Genomic DNA, 18402 nt, shown 5'->3' with positions numbered 1-18402 from the left:
AAGACATTTTACCCCAACACTGATAAATTTATATTTAAAAAATGCATTTATAAAAGAACCATCAATGAATGAATCTGTTTTTTTTAGATTGTCAAATTTTTGCTTGTGCCATTTTTTGTCATATATGAAAATAATGCAGGAATGTTGAAAAGGTGCAATATCTAGTTCAGACACAGCTTTTTATTTACTAATGCCATTTTTTCTTAATTAGCTTTTTCAGTCAAAAGTAGCTCTTTGGCTAATATATGAACATGCTGAATATTGCTCTGTTCTGTTTTAAATTTCGATTCTTTTGTTTTGTGTCCCCATGACAAAACACTGCCTCCCTGGTAACTCTGGTCTACAACCATATTTTGGGGCAAAGCTTAGACAATGAGTCATGTAGTAAATTGTTCAATTAAAATTAAATAATGTGCTTATAATTGGTAAATATTACAAAAAGTGAAAATGGGAAGACATTTTACCTCAACACTGATAAATTTATATTTACAAAATGCATTTATAAAATAACTATCAATGAATTAATCGTTGTTTTAAGATTTATTATTGTCAAATTTTTGCTTGTACCATTTTTTGTCATATATGAAAATAATGCAGGAATGTTGAAAATGTGCAACATTCCTGCAAAGCTATGTATTTACTAATGCAATTTTTTTCTTAATTAGCTTTTTTTAAATAGTGCAAGTATCCATCCACTTATAGTAAACACTTGCTTGCAAGACTTATTTCAGAAATGAAAACAAGCCTACCATTTAAACCTCCGAAAAATATTGTGGAGATGCATTTGATTTTTCTCCAATTCTAGTTTAGACAGAACAATCTGGACGGGGGAGAACATGGAGACACGCCCTGATCGGGCAGCCTTAGCTTTAACCAGCGAGGTCCGACAGATGAAAACTTCAGGACAAGTGCGAAACTTATTGCTTCCAGAGATGGTAAGACATGAAAACATGCAGAAACGTCCAGTATCTACAGGGATTAATTAATATAATTGAGGTGAAATGTGCTCATGGACCCCGCTGTCTCATTGCATTGTATTTATCACTTGATGTGGGACAGGGAAACTGACGTAACGCTGTCACTCCAGCTGCAAGGGACCAAGCTGCTTTCCTCCAACTTATCTGGTATTTTATCGTTTCGGGCACAAATATTCCTCAAACCTTTATGTTGGATACAAATAACACCTGTTGGATCCAGTACACTAGCTAGTTTCGGTATCGATTCGAGTTAATTCCCCCGAACAGTTCATGAAAGTGGCTGAAACACGCACTCAACAGACCGGAAGCAGATACAAATTATCCTTCAAAATAAAACTACCAACGCGTCTTCGAGTGCATTTAGAATTTTACGTTGAAAACCCAGACCGGAAGTACAACTATTATTCCAAGCTAGCTTTTTTAATTATCTCAGGATCAAAATGCACAAAATACACACTCAACCAAACTTTGTCACCCCTGAAGACTTTATAAAAAGTTGGTGCTGAGAGACAAAAGCTTCCCTACCGTGTACAGAAAAAACGTAGTATAGCCGTAGTGGGTCAGTTCTATCGCTGTCAGAGGTGTCACCGCCACGGGGCTGAGCTGCGGCCGACCGGGGATCGGTATCCCGTGCGACTGCCAAGCCGGGTCCGGGAGCAGCCTCCTTTCCGCCCTCTGATTGGCCGCCAAAGCACAGCTCTTTGGTTGATTACAGTGCTGCGCTTTCCAGAAGCTGCAACACAAAGTGGAGGAATTCAAATATTCATAGTGGTCTTGGAAATAAAACATAATGTATAAATCTTACCAAAAAAAAGAAGAAAAGCTTTTTTTTAATCTAATAACTTAAAATATACAGCAAACATAGCCTGGAACGTCAGCTGAAGATAGGCACCAGCACCTCCCCACCCCACTAAGGACAAAGATGTATAGAAAATGGATGGATGGATGAAAAAATAAGAAATGTACTTTATTTTAGTGAATATACATTAAAAAATTTACTTAAAATGAATCAATGGGCTGAAGGTTGTTAATTATCAAATTTATTCAAGGTTCCTGTTGTCTTGATTGGTTATAGTTGAAATATAAATGAGGACACAGGGTTGTTTGTCCAGTGTGCCTCCATGTTGCCCTGCAATGTATTGGTGACGTGTTCAAAGTGCTTCCAGATCACCTAATGAATGACCAGTGAAATCAAGGTGAAACAGATTTACAATTTCATACTCCATGGACTTCAAACTCATCAGTTTATTTACTGACAATTCACAACACGTCTCAAGGCACTTTACAAAAACAAAAAAATTACTCATTCCAACTGAACATATATCTTAACATACATGTTAAGATATATGTTAAGATATCTTAAGTTGGTTTTAAAAGCTGTATAGGATGAAAGAGAGCAGATACACTTATTTGTAACAAACGCTCATCCAATAGCAAGAGACACTGTTAAAAAGACAGAGGCAAGTGCGTAGAAGGAAAATGTTAAGTTGATAGCAGCGATAGCTCATCCAAGGATGTAGAATACACACATGATGTAGAATACACACATAGAATAAAGTTAAAAGTTGAAATAACAAATGGTGAACAATTGTAGAATAAGATAATTTTCCAGAACAAGGAGAAAGTTATCCTCCGGCAGCCAAAACCCATAGCAGCATAACTACAGAGATAACTCAGTAGTCAATCATCAGTCACTCCTCCATGGTTATTTTCCTTTGTTGCAGTAGATTTTTATTTTCTGGAGAAAATTATCTGTAAAATATGTTATTCTAAATTGTGATAAATACACCAGAGAATGTTTCAACATAGAAGAAAATAAATTAAATTAAAGTCCGTCTTAGGAAGGGAAATAAATATTTACTTTATTCTTTTATAGATACACGAATTATACATGGAACATGATTTCATTATTTCTTGTTTGTTTTTGACGGGGGGAATAATTGACTCTGATCCTTACCGCTGGGTGGCGGTAGTGCGCACTTATGTCCCCCCTAAAACGAGAATAAGAACCATGACAACGGAAATGAGTTGTCATAAGCCGGAAGAGAGTTGGATTAGCAAACCAGAAAATCTCAAAAACTGACACCAGTGGGTCTTAATGCTTAAGAGCCACATTTAACAGCAGATATCTCTGTTTGCATGGTAAGAAACATTTTAAAAACTCGACTTTTGTTTTGTAGTCTGCTAGATCTGCATAGCTTTCGAGTTTCAGTTGACTAGCTAGCTTTTTAAGTAACTTCTTTAGCTTTTTTGTTCATCTCCGAAGCTATACATTTGTGAATCATCCAATTTATTTACAGAGCTGTCTGTCATCTTCAAATTTGATTAATTTACTCAGGGATGTTGTGTTTCACCTTTCATGACTTTTCTAACTGTAACATTAGCAAAAGATGGCTAATTCGGACTTTGTTGCATTTTATCCAGCATAGAGGCTGTGAAATGTATTCAGTTTTTTACTTAATGCAATATTGTATTTCTATAATACACATTAGTAGCAGAAAGAGAATATAGCATAAAACTAAACTAAAAAGTAGATATAACACACAATAAATCGGAGTTGAGGGAGCGGGGGGGTTAATGGCTGACTGGAAAGTACACAAAACAACATTTAATGTAATAAATGAGTCTCCTGATGGTGCAACAAAAAAAAGTTAGAAGGCATTAAATACGACTATTAATAAATACTTTACTCTGGTGCAAACGTATCCAACTCAGTCCTCTGCAACTTGGGTCCTTCTCTTTCCCAACGCACCTCCAGTCAAATAGCTGACTTCCCTTTTGGTAATGAGCCATTAATTTGATTCAGGTGTGTTGGAGAAGGTCGCAGGATGGTAGCTCTCGAGGATCAAATTTGGGAAATCCCGTAGGAACGCTTGTCTTTTTCAGACTCCAAATTTAAAGTAACATGTACAAACATTTGCTAGGAGGTAATAAATTGAAGGACAAATTTACCTGCGATGATGTGTAAAAAGTATTTTAATCATAGGTTTGAAAGTACTGCCTACTGGTGCTCACCAGTTAAGATTTCAATTGGTTCATCATTAATATATTTTGAGACTTCAGAATACAGTGAATCTCTACAGCCCATCCATCCATCCGTCCGTCCATCCATCCATCCATCCATCCATCCATCCATCCATTTTCTTTACACCCTTGTCCCTTAATGGGGTCAGGAGGGTTGCTGGTGCCCATCTCCAGCTACCGTTCCAGGCGAGAGGCAGGGTCACCCTGGACAGGTCGCCAGTCTGTCGCAGGGCAACACAGGGACACACAGGACAAACAACCATACATACACACACTCACACCTAGGGGCAATTTAGACAGACCAATTAACCTAACAGACATGTTTTTGGACTGTGGGAGGAAACCGGAGTACCTGGAGAAAACCCACGCATGCACAGGGAGAACATGCAAACTCCATGCAGAAAGACCCGGGCCGGGAATTGAACCCAGAACCTTCTTGCTGCAAGGCAACAGCTCTACCAACTGCGCCACTGTGCAGCCCTCTCTACAGCCCATTAGTGTTTTAAAAAAATTACACAACTTTTATTGGACCAGCTAATGTTTTTATCGATGAGACTAATTAGAATTACCTTAAATTAAACTTCTGGTGTCTAAAAAAATCTGTGGCGTCTGCTCCCTTTTACGTCTTAGCAAAACATTCTTCTAAGACCACAAAAAGCAGGAAAACATGAATGTTTTGGGGCACACCTCTTAACACACTCTTAATATGACTGAGTTTGAGGTTGTGACATTGTCACACATCGTTTCAAATAGCGAGGAATAAACACAATGTACCTTAAATGACTGGTATGATCCCGTTAATCTCATCCATCTCTGGTTTGTGCAGAACATTTTAGCTCAACATCTAAATTAGCCGTGACGTTTTGTGATTTAGCGCAAAGATTCCGCCCTAAAGTCTCCTGATTCGCTGGTTTCACTTATCTTTGGGAGAGAGGAGAGGTAGGAATGTAAAACTAGCCAAAACAAAGAGCAGCAGAAGCTCTGAATGTTTTTTACTGGACTGGAAGTGAAAACTATTCCTGGTTGTAATCATGGCTATGAACAGAAGACATTCATATACGCCCCGGGTGAGTAGCAGGTCGTACCAGTAACACGTTAAAGAATGACTTGTTTAAGACACTGATGTATTTCTTTATTTAATTAATTGGTAATTACCAGACTATTTTAATATAAATGTAAAATGATCAATGAGTTTGTTATACTCACCATTCAGGAGATGCAGTACTCAAACCTGTATATTTTTTTTCCATCAAAGCAAAATTTCAAGTCATTATTACCCAGTTTGTTGACTCATAACTTCTTGTTAGGATAATGCCAGTGTCTTGCGTTTGAAAGTAGAGGAATAATAACCCTGAAATGTTTATTTCTGGTTATACTGGTTGCATAGAATAAAATTCAGCGTGAATTTAAAGCTCGTCGTCTTTCCCCCAGACCTACTTCGCTGTTATAAGCACCTCTTTGTGTGAGACGTTGCTGTTTTTTATAGGATGTTTGTCGTAGCAGGACATATGACTGAGGATGTGATGCCGTCTCTGTTCTCAGCACCCCCAGGACTCTTGTTGAATACTTTCAATTGAATGCAGCTGTATTTTCCTGTTCATCTGGAGATATTTTCAAGTCAAATTCATAAAATAGTTTTGTATTCATGCTCCTAATAAAACATATTAAACATCCAGAGTAGACTGGGGTGAATATTTGGGGGAAAAAAAAAAAAGCAATGCATTCTCTTGAATATAACTCTTCTGCCTGCTTATTCTACTGTTTTTGTCCCATTTTACTTCACATTTCCATGGTTAATCAACTGTCTTCCCTTGTATTTGTAATCTTCCCCTCAGCTGACCAGCCCATTGATCAGCAAAATGAGCAGCACCGGATCAGTGGAGAGTGTTAAACCTCCAAAGGTAGGTTGCTTTTTCAGAAGCCATTAAGGAAAGCAAATTCAAACTTCCTCAGAGGTCAATTATTTCCATTATTCCTTCAGATCGGCTCCAAAGTCGAGGTGACTGGTAAGGGCCAGCAAGGCACCGTTGCCTACATCGGTGCCACCCTGTTTGCTTCGGGCAAATGGGTCGGCATCATTCTGGACGAGCCCAAAGGGAAGAACGACGGCACCGTGCAAGGGAAGCGCTACTTCAGCTGTGAGGAAAATCACGGGATATTTGTCAGGTCATCCCAGGTCAGTGATGAACCATTACTCACCACCAGGGGGAGTCCACAGGGTGTTTAGTTTTCAGATGAGGAGCACTTCATCTTGAGAAACTAAAAGGAGAATTTCAGATTAATCAGGTATTTTGCTGCTGCCCAGATGCAAACAAGAAAATCAAGCCTCTTTTCTAAAATAAACATGTAGTTCATTCTTTTCATGTCCCTGTAAGCAAAATATACCAGTTTGATAGGTTAGTGCATGACTTTTTAGCTTTTGCAAGGTTTAATATTGTAAATTTATTATTTGAGGTCTTTAAATTTAAAATGAATAAAACTGATGAGAATTTGTCCTGTGCTGCTGTCATATAGGGTGAGTTCAGGTGACATTAGAAAAGTTCTGTGCAAAAAATAAATTGGCATATTTAAATCAACAATAATGATAAACAAAATTAATCTACAATGAAAAAAAAAGTTTAATAATGACTACATTTCTTTCCTCTGTTAAACTTATAATTATAAAACGTGCAACACCAATTAGTAATTATATTTATAGTGGTTTCCTCTCTTCCTGGGCCACTTTTACTATCAATATCTCTAATACCGCTACATTTTCTAACATGTAATTTTATACAAATTATCTCACTTCTTTCAGCATTGTTAATCAGTCCGTCTTCTCTATCTGGTGTTTATCTCTGTGCAGATCCAAGTCATTGATGACGGCTCCGCTGCCACCTCACCGGAAACCCCTGACGCCAGCTTGGCGAAGACGCTCAAACAAAAAGGTGAGAAACGACCACGGACATTTCCAACGGGGATGTTTGTTAACGTCAGAAGGAATTACAAAGGTCATCATTTGTCTCTCCAGACATTCCTGAGACTCCCAAAACATCAAAGCAGGTAAAGGAGATTTATCCACATTGTTTCTATTTCCTGTTGTTTTTAGAAAGTTTAACTCTTTGGAAATTCAGCTAGTTTGAGCTTGTTGAAGGTAATAAAGTAACCCAACATGCTGAAATGATGTAAGCTCCATTTCTGAATTTTTATCTGAGAAAAAAATTGTCCGAGTCGGTTGTCGGCGTTTAAATTGACTTCTCTTCGTTTTTCTCAATACTGTTTGCAGACACCAGCGAACGTTAAGAAGGTATTGATGTTTGAATTCAGCGCTTTTGCTTCGCCTCGTTTTTTCTTTGTCACACTAACGTAGTAATTAATCTCTTTCTTTTGAGCTATTCCGTCTTTTTTTTTTTTTCTTTACTTGCACGGACGTTCAACATTCTTGTTGTTCCCACCTTGGTTTTTTATATTTATATTCCAGTGGTGGCTCCTGTCCACACTAAAACCATTTTTCCTGGATGTTGCTGCATGAATTCACGTTTTTTTTCTGTCTGTTTTGCTTTAAATCTAGAAGGCCACCGCTCAAAGGGCACTAAATTATGCATGCAGCAACTTGTGATCAGTCTGTATGATTTAACATTGATTAATATGCTTTTTACCTGCTTCTAATCTTCTGTTGTCCTTCATTGCTGAATGTGTGTGTGCCTGTTTCCTTGCTTGCGGGTGTGTGAGAATCCGCCCTTTCCTTCAACTCTCTTCCTCCTTCCCAGTCCTCTGCCCGCCGCTCGGCAAAGGTGAGCCCCTTCAAAGCAGACAGGACAGCTGAGGTTAACGACAAAGACGTGGGCTTTTTGTTTTTAGAGCAAATGTTTGCTGTAACAAATCAGGAGGTCCTACAGAAATGAAATAATATCCATATTGCATGAATATAGTTGAGTCACTTTTTAGATTTGACTGTAAGTATTTGAACGTTTATTTCTTATTTTCATCCAGATGTTTTGCTTCCGGGTGTGGAATATCAAGAAAAGTAAATAGTTAATCAAGAAGTCTGTGCTTTACTTATAATATTCCGCATGGGATGTGAAATTTGCTCCGTGCCGCGGTTTCCTATCGCCTGACCATCTTCGGTTGAATTTTTAATATATTTTGCGAACTACACCATGTGGTCAAATGAGCATTAACCAAATTGATCACAAAACACTCGTCGGTTTAGCTCTCGACAGGTTCGCCACAGTCAACCTTTATCAGATCAGACCGAGTGTCTGCATAGCGTAGCATGAAATTAAGCAATTGCGATATCCGAGTACCATCGCTTTACCCCAATATATATATATTTTTTAAACGATATTCATTTTTCAAAAGGCCTGAGCCTCAGAGAAACTGATGTCAGAACATCTCGCATGTTCTAGTTTATGATTCTATCCTAAAACACTTCTACATTCAAACAATGGAGTGTTTTTCATATTATCTTTAGATGAGGATGGTGAGTATATTCTAACACAACAGGTTGATGTTACTATGAATAAAGCCATATAAGGATAAGCTTTAGCATGTAGCTAACATTCTCTAATCGTCCTCTGCTAGTGGAGCACGCCCGGTCTCTCGCCTGCTACCTCCCTCCCCTCCCTCTTGCCTCGTCCCAGCCGCCCCAGCATAAAGCTCCTGGTACGCTCTCTTTCAATCAGGCACCTGCCGTGTCGCTTCACAAGGTGGCCGGTGTGGCAACGATTGCATTTTTTTTTTCTTGTCCTGCACTGGTCTTTTGGAGTGTGTTGGCTGCGTTTCCATTACCAACGTGTGCAAAACTTTTTCAGTATTATCTGACGGTCAAAACAACACAATTTAGCAATTGTGGCATTTCTGTACAACAAGAAATACGATTTAAATCACACATGAAGTCATTAAAAAATGATTGATGTAAACACTTACATGCGATATATTAATACTTCACTAGCACTCAGCCATCAGAGGAGACGTCAGCGTTTTATTCAGGTGTCGTTTTGGGTAAGTTGTAGTTTGTGGTTTTTACAGAAGAGCTACTGATTCAACACATCTGAACTTTTGATCAACTGTGCAGTGCTGAGAGATCTCTTGAGTCCAAAGAGGCCAGTACCTACAAACAAGCACTTTGCAGCTGTTTACAAACTGGCATGACGTGAAAAATGTTTTCATTGCAGTTTTGCAAAATACATCAATCAAAAGATTATCCTAGCGTATAATCTTAAACAAAAAAACGTGAGATTTTTTTTTAATTGCCGTGTTCTCAATCCACAAGTTTAGTTTCATAATACCAATTTGTGCCATTTTAGGGTCAATGGAAACGCAGCTAGTGAGTTTTCTTCCAAACTTGGGAAGTGATGGTTCTTCTCCTGGTGGAAACAAGAGTAGTGTTCACTGAGTCATTCCAAGATGCTCACTATAGGGAAAAGACTGTCTAAAATAGCCAATTATCAACCTTTTCCCTTCCTTAACAAACCCGTTTCAATCAACAGGCATCTCGTGAGAGCCTAGCAGCCCCTCTGCTTGGAGATATCAGTGAGGTGAGCCTGTCCTCCCAGCAGGTGGCGCTGGCTGCCCCTGTTACACCTCAGCCAAGCAGCTCTCCTGCATCTGTGGCTCCTCAAGCTCCAGTCACTCTCGGCAAGGTGAGAAGAACCGGGTCGTGTTTCCTCGTCGCACATTTCATTAGTTTTTCTTTCTCCATCCTCCTCATCGTGTTTAATTTCTGTTGCATTTCATCCATGTTGCTGTTTAAGCAGGTGGAACCTGCCATTTCCAAGCAGGTAGAGTTCCTCTAAGGCTTCCTGCATGCTGGCATGAGTTTTCTTCCAAACTCAGAGTAACTCGGATGTCTCCGGAGCAAAACGTCTGGCGACATCTAAGAACTCCTTGCATTTAATTGACATGATGCCACCTTCCTGTCAGTTCAGTGTGTTTGTCAGCAGCTGATTGGCAGTCGCAGCCAAAGATTATTGCATCAAGCTGGTTCCAAAACAATAAGTGTGAGCTCCGGCTACAAATTAGTACAGTTTCTTTGTAATGTGGTAAGTTTTCAGGCATGTGGTACAAATATTCAGGGAATCCAGAAAAAGTTATGTCTGGATTCCCAGGAAAGTTATCGTCTGCTGCACGTTCCACAAATTGTGCCGGCAAAAGATTTCTGAGTGGGACAGACGGACCGTTGAGAGACTTTGATATCGTACCGTGTTGTTTAACAAACAAAACTAATATTAACAGCCACCAGGGAGCAGAAAACCAAAGGGATATTGAAGGTAAAACAAATAGAGAGAATTCCCCAGCCTTCATGGTCCTGAGACATTCCCCAAATGTCTCGGGTAAACCTTCACACAACCTTCACCAGGATAACCTTGTTTGTTTATCGGCGGTTGAGCGATCTCGCTGTGGCGTCATGTCAGTTGTGAGCATGTATTGTTCTGCTTTCAAGGACAAATCATCCCTCATTGCATTGTGTTGTTTTAAGAAGAGGGGATCTTCAAGGGTTGAAAGACTCACTCTGGGTTTTTTCATGGTGGGACCTAATAACAGTCTCTTGCTGTTATCTAGTTTCAGTCCTAAAGAGACGTAATTTTGTTTCTTACTCAGGAGGAAGACTCGCTGCGAACTCTCGTAAAGGATCTGGAGGAGAAGCTGGAGACTCTGAAGATAAAACGAATGGAGGACAAGGCCAAGCTGAAGGAGCTGGAGAAGTACAAGATCCAGCTGGAGCAGCTGCAGGAGTGGAAGACCAAGATCCAGGAGCAGCAGGCGGATCTGCAGAAGCAGCTCAAAGAGGCCAAAAAGGTGTTTTATCCACTCATTTTACCTCAGAACATTGTCTAAAAAGAATTCACACCATTTTCAGATTTGGTCACGTCGCCGCCAATTTATGTTGGACTTTCTTGTAGGGATGAATCATTTCATTATAGTTCTGGATGTGTTTTTAGAGTCACTCCAATATATTAATCTCAGTTCTTCCTGTCCAAATCGTCACCATTTTGTGTTAGTCTTCATTAGAAAACCTCAATGTGACACAGTGAGGTGTGATAGTTCATGTTTCAAACTATTATTAACTATGATACTTTAATGAATGAAATAACTGAAACGCAGTTTGTTTTTTACCTTGTGACTTCGTAGGAAGCCCGGGAGGCGCAGGAGGCCAAAGACCGCTACATGGAGGAGATGGCGGACACGGCAGACGCCATCGAGATGGCAACGCTGGACAAAGAGATGGCCGAAGAGCGAGCGGAGTCGCTGCAAGTGGAGGTGGACTCGCTGAAGGAGAGAGTAGAGGAGCTCTCTATGGACCTGGAGATCCTCAGGCATGAGATCTCAGAGAAAGGTAGGAGAGGAGCTGCGTTAAATGACGTTGAGCCTCAAAGCGACTAATTTAACTCTGTAACCTTAATAGGTACAGATGGAGCCGCCTCCAGTTATCAAGTCAAACAGCTGGAGGAGCAGAACAGCAGGCTGAAGGAAGCCTTGGTCAGGTAAGAACCTATGAAAAAAATCTCAACAGAGAAGAAATAATGTTTAAGTCTCGAATCAGAATGGATTAAGCTAAATGTTAGCCGTTTTTGTTTTTGCTCAGGATGCGCGACCTGTCGGCCTCGGAGAAACAGGAACACGTGAAGCTGCAGAAGCAGATGGAGAAGAAGAACACGGAGCTGGAGACTCTGAGGACTCAGAAGGAAAAACTGCAGGAGGAACTCAAACAGGCCGAAGCCACAGTGGACGAACTGAAGGAGCAGGTGGAGCAGCGTCTGCTTTTAGAGAGCAAATGACGTCTGTGTCAAGTGAAAACGTGCGACTGTGTTTGTGCAAACATTCCTCAGGTGGACGCTGCTCTGGGGTCAGAGGAGATGGTGGAGACTCTGACTGAGAGGAACCTGGACCTGGAGGAGAAAGTCAGGGAGATGAGAGAGACGGTCACCGACCTGGTCAGTTCTGCTGTTTGTTTTTGAAATGTTCACAAATTACGGTTTTGTTTTTACACTCAGGAAATGAAAGTAAAACATTTCACTGTCTAAAATCCATAGAAAATGAAAATGCCTTTAAAAAAAATGTTAACGTGTAATTAATTTGTATTTTAAAATTTAATCAGACAAAAAAAAATAGGCATTTTAAGTTTCATCTAAGTCTCTTATTGGTGGAGAAGTTGCACTGAAATGTGTTTGGGCTTTCAAAATAAGTCTCTTTTTATTTTTTGGATGATTGCAAGAGTGATTTTCACATCAGTAAAAGAGCTAAACCTGTGTGAAAAGGGCTTGTTACGCTGTTTAAAATAATGCTGAGCTATTTTTAAAAATATTCGCCCCTTTTTATACAAAAAATCATTGCAAAAGGAAGATCCTAAATGTTAATATGCTAAAAGCTGTGATGGGAATATTTTCAGAAGACTTACAAAGATTGGACTGTTACTATAAAAGTGTTCAGACCTCTTTTGAAAATTCCTAATGATGCTGAGAAGTTCAGATGAAATCTGATGAGCGTTGGGTGTAAACGGTCATTAAGGTTTAGCTAGTGAGCCACTAGAATGCTTTGTTTTCTAGTCGATTTTCTCCCGAATTGACAGGAAGCCATCAATGAAATGAACGACGAGCTGCAGGAAAACGCCAGAGAGACGGAGATGGAGCTGAGGGAGCAGCTGGACCTGAGCACTGCGAAGGTTCGGGAGGCAGAGAAGAAGGTGGAGGCTGCTCAGGAGACTGTGGCCGACTACCAGCACACCATCAGCAAATACAGAGATCTCACTGCCTCGCTTCAGGTGGGTGGAATCGGAGGGACTCATCGCGGTGTGCGTTGGCGTGAAACGATGAATTAAGGGTGTGTTGTCGTTTGGTCATTTTAGGAAGCCAACAGGGAGCTGATCAGTCAGCAGAGTGCAAACACAGAGCAAACCCAGCAGCCGTCTGCTGAGCTGTTCGACTTCAAGATCAAGTTTGCTGAGACCAAAGCCTATGCGAAGGTTTGAGATCAGATTAATTAATTAATCTGAGATTATCTGTGATGTTGGCTCACATTCTGATCTAAAACATACATGGGTGTGTTTGTGTGTGTTCAGGCCATTGAGATGGAGCTGAGGAAAATGGAGGTGGCTCAGGCGAACAGACAGGTGTCGCTGCTCACCTCCTTCATGCCGGACTCCTTCCTCCGTCACGGCGGAGACCACGACTGCATTCTGGTGCTGCTGCTCATCCCCAGGCTCATCTGTAAGGTACGAACCGCCACCACGTTCGCTTTGATTTGCAGCCATCTTGTGTTTTGCCAACCGGTTTTTGCGTTCTCTCTTGTTAAGGCCGAGCTGATCAGTAAACAGGCTCACGAGAAGTTTGACCTGAGCGGCGGTCTGGTCCAGGGAACGGCGCTCAGAGGACCACCAGGAGAGCAGCGCAGCTTCGCCTCAGGCCTGGTCTACTCCCTCGGCCTGCTGCAGGCCACCCTGCACAAATACGAGCAGTAAGCGCATAGATGCATCTAACTAACAACTCTGAGGTATCAAATATAATCAACAAGCTTGTTCGAGATCAGATACACTGTATAAAAACAACAACAAAAAAACTTTGGCGGTGAAAGCAGAATGAGCCGCAACAAAACATTCTCCAGAACCACAAACCCATTAGCTTCAATGGTCTCTGTTCTTTTCTATTCACCTGTTGTTCTTGGTTTCTAGAGCTCTGAACTCCTGCAGCGTGGAGGTTTTCAAACGAATGGGAACGCTTTACAGTGAAATGAGCTTCCATGAGCGCTCGCTGGATTACTTCATTGACTTGCTGCATAAAGATCAACTGGACGAGACTGTTCAGGTGGAACCCCTTACGAAGGCCATCAAATACTACCAGGTAGGAGCGAGTTGAACAACAAACCATGTTTAAAGATTTGTATCATCCTTGACTTGCACTTTGGGGGCACACAAAGTCAGTCCTTTGGACATCCCTGCTCTTAAACTGTTATGTATCTGTAACTGGGCTGTTTTATTTAATAAAGTAAGGCGTAGAAATTGTCATCCAAGTGGAATCATACCAATACCAAACATATTTTACACATTTTGTCTCCTAGCAACTGTACAGCGTCCATTTGGCAGATCAGGATGAGGACTGCACCGTGCAGCTGGCGGATCACATCAAGGTACTTCAACTCTTATTCAGAAGAAGTAAAGTTTTGAAATTTAAATTGATGACAAATGCAGTTTTATCCGTAAAAGGGTATTGTTAAATGTTCCTAATTTTCTGCCCTCAGTTCACCCAGGGAGCCCTGGACTGCATGGGGGTGGAGGTGGCGCGCCTGCGGGCGTTCCTGGCAGCAGGACAGGAGAGCTCAGGCCTCGCCGTCCTCCTGAAGGACCTGGACACTTCCTGCTCAGACATCAGACAGTTCTGTAAGAAGATCCGCCGCCGTATGCCTGGAACGGACGTAGCTGGAGTCCCTGCTGCCCTCAGCTTCGGGTCACAGGTGCAGAAAGACGCAGGACGACCGTCGGCCAGAGGACGTCGCCGATGCCTTCTTAAATGTATACAGTAACGCTGTTTTTGATTAACTTTGCTGCGTCGCCCATCAGGTGTCCGAGTCGCTGACGGAGTGCAGGCGACAGCTGACCCGCGTGGTGGCGGTTCTGCAGGAAGTGGCTGCAGCCGGGGCTCAGATGGTGGCTCCGCTGGCAGAGCAGGAGGGCCTCAACGCCCTGAAGCTGGAGGACATCACTTACAAGGCTGCAGAGCAGGTGGTCACACCGGAGTTTTATATCCCGCATCATAACTACAAGCATGTCGAGGCGCAGGGCTGGGCGATGTGGCTTAAATATCAAATCTAAGAGTTTTTCAAACCACATTCAATTTTAATCCATTTCTTCTTGCTTTTATTTTTAAAGAAGAATTTACAAAAGACAGAAAATATTTTCAAAAAGTGGGTTTCATTTCAGTCATCTCTTCTGTCAATTGTACGACAAAGTTTTAGGAAATTTTACTTTTAATCACAAGAGTAACTCATAATATTACCAGATAAAAACATTGTAAAATTACAAGAAAAAGATGAAAGATGGCGGCCCTGAGCACGCTGACATCACTGAATTATTTCTAAAAAGAATTTACACATGAAAAGTGATTTTTCTCCTAATAGTTTGTGATTCTAGTTATATTGGTAATTCCTCCACTAAACTATCTCTGACACACACATTTTCTCTAAGGTGTTTGGCTCCCAGGGTGTGAACGGCCCAGAGCTTCTGCGACAGTCCTGCGGCTCTGTCATCACAACCATGAACAAGATGGCTACCGCGATGCAGGAAGGAGAGTACGATGCCGAGAAACCGCAAGGAAAGGTATTCTGAGTCAGTGCAGTGTGCCGTCTAAGCACATGCTTGTTGTTCATCCTAACCTTCATCCTTCTCTTCAGGCTCCGCCGGTGGAGAAGCGAGCCGCCATCGTCAGAGCGGAGATGACCGACGCAGAAGGTCTGGGAGTCAAACTAGAAGACAGAGAAACCGTCATTAAGGAGCTCAAGAAATCCCTCAAGATTAAGGTGACAAGTGTTTCCTTTTCACATTGTTCCAGTACAGCCACTAACTTGAGTTTTTGCATCATGGAGACACCGACTCAGTTTGAGCTGCTATACAAAGAATGAGAGAAACTCCAAGTGTGTCATAAACTGCAGGAGGTATGAAAACTTTTGCAAACCACTAGGAGCTGCGACTGTCCTTGTTCCCAGGGCGAGGAGCTGAGCGAAGCCAACGTCCGCCTCAGCCTCCTGGAGAAGAAGCTGGACACGTCCACCAAGGACGCAGACGAACGCGTGGAGAAGATTCAGACCAAACTCGATGACAACCTCGCCCTGCTCAAGAAGAAAGAGAAGTAAGGAATGATTTCAACTCGGCAACCGTGTTTTTTTTTTTTTGGGGCGTCTTATTTACCTCCCCCCTCCACTGTGCTCAGGGAGTTTGAGGAGACGATGGATGCTCTGCAGGCGGATATCGACCAGCTGGAGGCAGAAAAGGCAGAGCTGAAGCAACGCATCCAAAACCAGTCAAAGATGACGATCGAAGGGCTGAGAGGCTCTCCGGGTTCAGGAATCGCCTCCATCGTTCAGGGATCTACGAGTTCGTGCTCGTCTTTTTTTTTCTAGAACAGGAAGTTTTGGTCAACTTTGACAGGCTTGTTTACGTTTAGAAAATATCAGAATAAATATTTTCAGCATTTCTTTTCTCCCGCAGGTCTGCCTCCAACCCTGGCAGGGCCAACGCAGGTGGTGGACTCCCCTCTCCTCCGACAGCAGCTTGAGGTCCAGAGACTGGGCATTAAATACCTGAAGAATGAAAACAACAGGCTCAAGGTAAACTCGGCTTCAGTTTGATATCTGAGTACCGGTGAGAAATAGATCAACTTCATTGATTTATCAAAACTTTGGTTTTTGAAGATTTTGGAAAATCTGGATTTTTTTTTTTCTTTTCCACCAACACACTCCTTTGGTTTCTGTGGTTCAAAGTTCAAAGTGATGTCATCCTGCCTATGGCAGCCATCTTTTTTTGACAACCAGGTGTTAGTTTGTGTTTATTTGTACTTTGAATTCAGGTCAACTCTACAACAAAATATTAGGGTCAGATTAAGATTTTTATTTTTTCCAAAAATGAAGTCAGTGTTAGAAGAATACAGTCAAAATAACAAAAGAATAGTCATAATTTTATGAAAACTCCCAACACAAAAAATAAAGCTAATTATTCAACCTTTTTCTCATTAGAACGACTCGAAATGTTAAGATGTTCTGGTAAAATTTCATCTTTAATGTGATACCACTATACTTGTAATACTATTAATAATCTTGATGCTAGGGTAATCACACCCTCGTACAACTTCCAGAAAGGGTGATTGAAATAAAAACTACTTTTGAAAATATTTTCTGTCATTTCTAATTTCCTTTTTAGAAAAAAAAAAAAAGCAGATCTAGTATGAAAAAAATCTGAGGTTTTGTTTTCAAGTCATATCTCCCAGCCCTATGTCTTTGTGTTAAATTCCAGCTTTTGGTATGATGACCCACTTTGTGTGTATTTGACTGACAGGCGGAGAAGATGAAGGCTCAGCTCGCGTCCCTGCCTCCACTGTGCCCTCCGAAACTCCCACAGGTGTCCAAAGAAAGCTCATCTCCAGAGGGACTGAACACGGGGATCTACCGCAGGACCGACCAGCTGCTGGCCACCCTGCTGAAGCTGAGCGCAGAGGTTAAGGTGGTGGACATCACAGGGAAGACAGCAGGTGACTGGCGTACAGAACAGTTTTCCACTTTGTCTCAGATTCAAGCACTTCTATGTAGCTTTTGAAAACCATTTTCTACCACATAAAATGCATTGAAGTTTGATTCTGATGCAACAATGTGAAAACGTTCTTGGTTTCTTTCCTGCCTCATAGTCAGCGCCAGCGCTCAGCTGCTGGAGCAAACGGCTCGTCTGAAGAACCTCAAAGACGCCCTGGACAAACTGCAGGTACCTCTTGCACTCAGGGTCCATTTACACCAGCTCTTTTTGCTATGATAGACCTGTAGTCGGTTTGCCTTGAAACTCTGGTTCATTTGGGCACTTGTAAATAAATTCTGCCGTTGTTCGAATGCATATGTGAACGCCAATCAAATCAGAAACTGCTCCAAAAGCAGGGAACAAACTATAGCGCAGGACATTCTTGGTAAATGCAACCAAAACAAACATGGGAGTCGAGGAAACTGGTTTCTCAAAGGGTTTTGTTCATGTGAAAGTGAATCACACCAGCTGAAAATATAACAAACGTTGCAACTTTGACCAAAGTCCGGTAGACGATCAGGTGTGAAAACATCCCAAAACTTATTCACTGATTGAAACCTTTGTTTCAGGGTGAGGTGGCTGAACATGTGGTTTCAAACCAGCCAGGAGCAAAGGCTTCCTCAGACTTCGCCACATTCCCAGCGTCCTCTTTCATTAAGGTACAGCTACAGTAAACGCTTTTAGAAACTGATTCTCTTTGTGCATCTGGGTTAAACTCTGTTTTTTCTCAGGCTAAGGAAGAGAAGCAAGGAGGAACGGTTTTTGTGGGTCGTGTTGCCATCCCGTGCACCCGCGGTCAGGAGCAAGTCCACCGCCTCGTCCTGTCGCAGCAGCAGCTGCAGCAAGTGCACAACCTCCTCATGGTCTAAAACCAGAGCTACCAGTGCTGAAGACCCTCCCACTCCACCCAGCACTTCTCCTTAGCATTCTTGTTTCTTTTCAATACTACACTCAGGAATCTGTGTCCTGTTAAAGCACTAATACTTATTTAATGCCAGACTCCAGAATGTCATGTTATGAAGATGTTCATTTAAACTTTGAGGCTTTGCCAATGTGTTCAAGTCAACTTTTCTTGTCTCTTCAACCTTTGAATACATTTGTATTTGTAATTCTGAATTAAAAGCATTTCACTTTAACAGCCTTTAATAG

At 41.6% G+C, this 18402-nt stretch overlaps 2 protein-coding genes across 11 annotated transcripts in view; one reads left to right on the top strand and one right to left on the bottom strand.

The window, feature by feature from the left end:
• The window catches only part of tdrd7b (tudor domain containing 7 b), a 17882-nt gene extending 14097 nt beyond the window's left edge, over nt 1–3785 (bottom strand). Inside the window, exons 1-2 of one of the 2 annotated variants that reach the window (XM_008435541.2) lie at nt 3668–3785; nt 1503–1710 (exon numbers count right to left, since the gene is read on the bottom strand). The gene's annotated coding sequence lies outside the window, so the exon portion shown is untranslated. Of the gene's footprint in view, nt 1–1502; nt 1711–3662 lie in introns of both variants that reach the window. The other variant, XM_008435540.3, reaches the window with a different exon arrangement.
• Nucleotides 2977–18389, top strand: LOC103480555 (dynactin subunit 1-like). Of its 9 annotated transcripts, none has more exons than XM_008435547.3 (32): nt 2977–3119; nt 5837–5902; nt 5983–6177; nt 6847–6928; nt 7012–7043; nt 7267–7287; nt 7751–7774; nt 8565–8645; nt 9473–9625; nt 9737–9763; nt 10584–10781; nt 11115–11319; nt 11389–11467; nt 11569–11728; nt 11813–11917; nt 12553–12744; nt 12829–12945; nt 13042–13194; nt 13276–13436; nt 13651–13819; nt 14037–14105; nt 14217–14429; nt 14536–14697; nt 15160–15291; nt 15366–15491; nt 15678–15820; nt 15902–16065; nt 16180–16298; nt 17023–17215; nt 17369–17442; nt 17823–17912; nt 17985–18389. In XM_008435547.3, the coding sequence occupies exons 1-32, from the start codon at nt 3117–3119 to the stop codon at nt 18120–18122; spliced, it is 3846 nt and encodes a 1281-aa protein (XP_008433769.1). In that variant the 5' UTR covers nt 2977–3116; the 3' UTR covers nt 18123–18389. The 9 variants fall into 9 exon arrangements, with proteins under 9 accessions (XP_008433769.1, XP_081456172.1, XP_081456171.1 ...); XM_081600046.1 differs by lacking the exon at nt 2977–3119 and adding an exon at nt 4965–5068 and having other exon boundaries at nt 9740–9763; XM_081600045.1 differs by lacking the exon at nt 2977–3119 and adding an exon at nt 4965–5068.
• The last annotated feature ends 13 nt before the right edge of the window (nt 18390–18402 follow it).

Source organism: Poecilia reticulata, chromosome 18, assembly GCF_904066995.2.
Source record: "Poecilia reticulata chromosome 18, P_reticulata-male-v2, whole genome shotgun sequence".
NCBI classification, from domain to species: Eukaryota; Metazoa; Chordata; class Actinopteri; order Cyprinodontiformes; family Poeciliidae; genus Poecilia; species Poecilia reticulata.
The sequence above is the reverse complement of the archived record's forward strand: the minus strand, read 5'-3'. Positions and strand labels throughout refer to the sequence as shown.

Coding starts and splice junctions, on each gene's coding strand:
- LOC103480555 (XM_081600045.1), top strand. CDS start 5,033: ATGGCTATGAACAGAAGACATTCATATACGCCCCGG. Junction 7,044..7,266: donor CTCCCAAAACATCAAAGCAG/GTAAAGGAGATT, acceptor TACTGTTTGCAG/ACACCAGCGAACGTTAAGAA. Junction 11,320..11,388: donor GCATGAGATCTCAGAGAAAG/GTAGGAGAGGAG, acceptor TAACCTTAATAG/GTACAGATGGAGCCGCCTCC.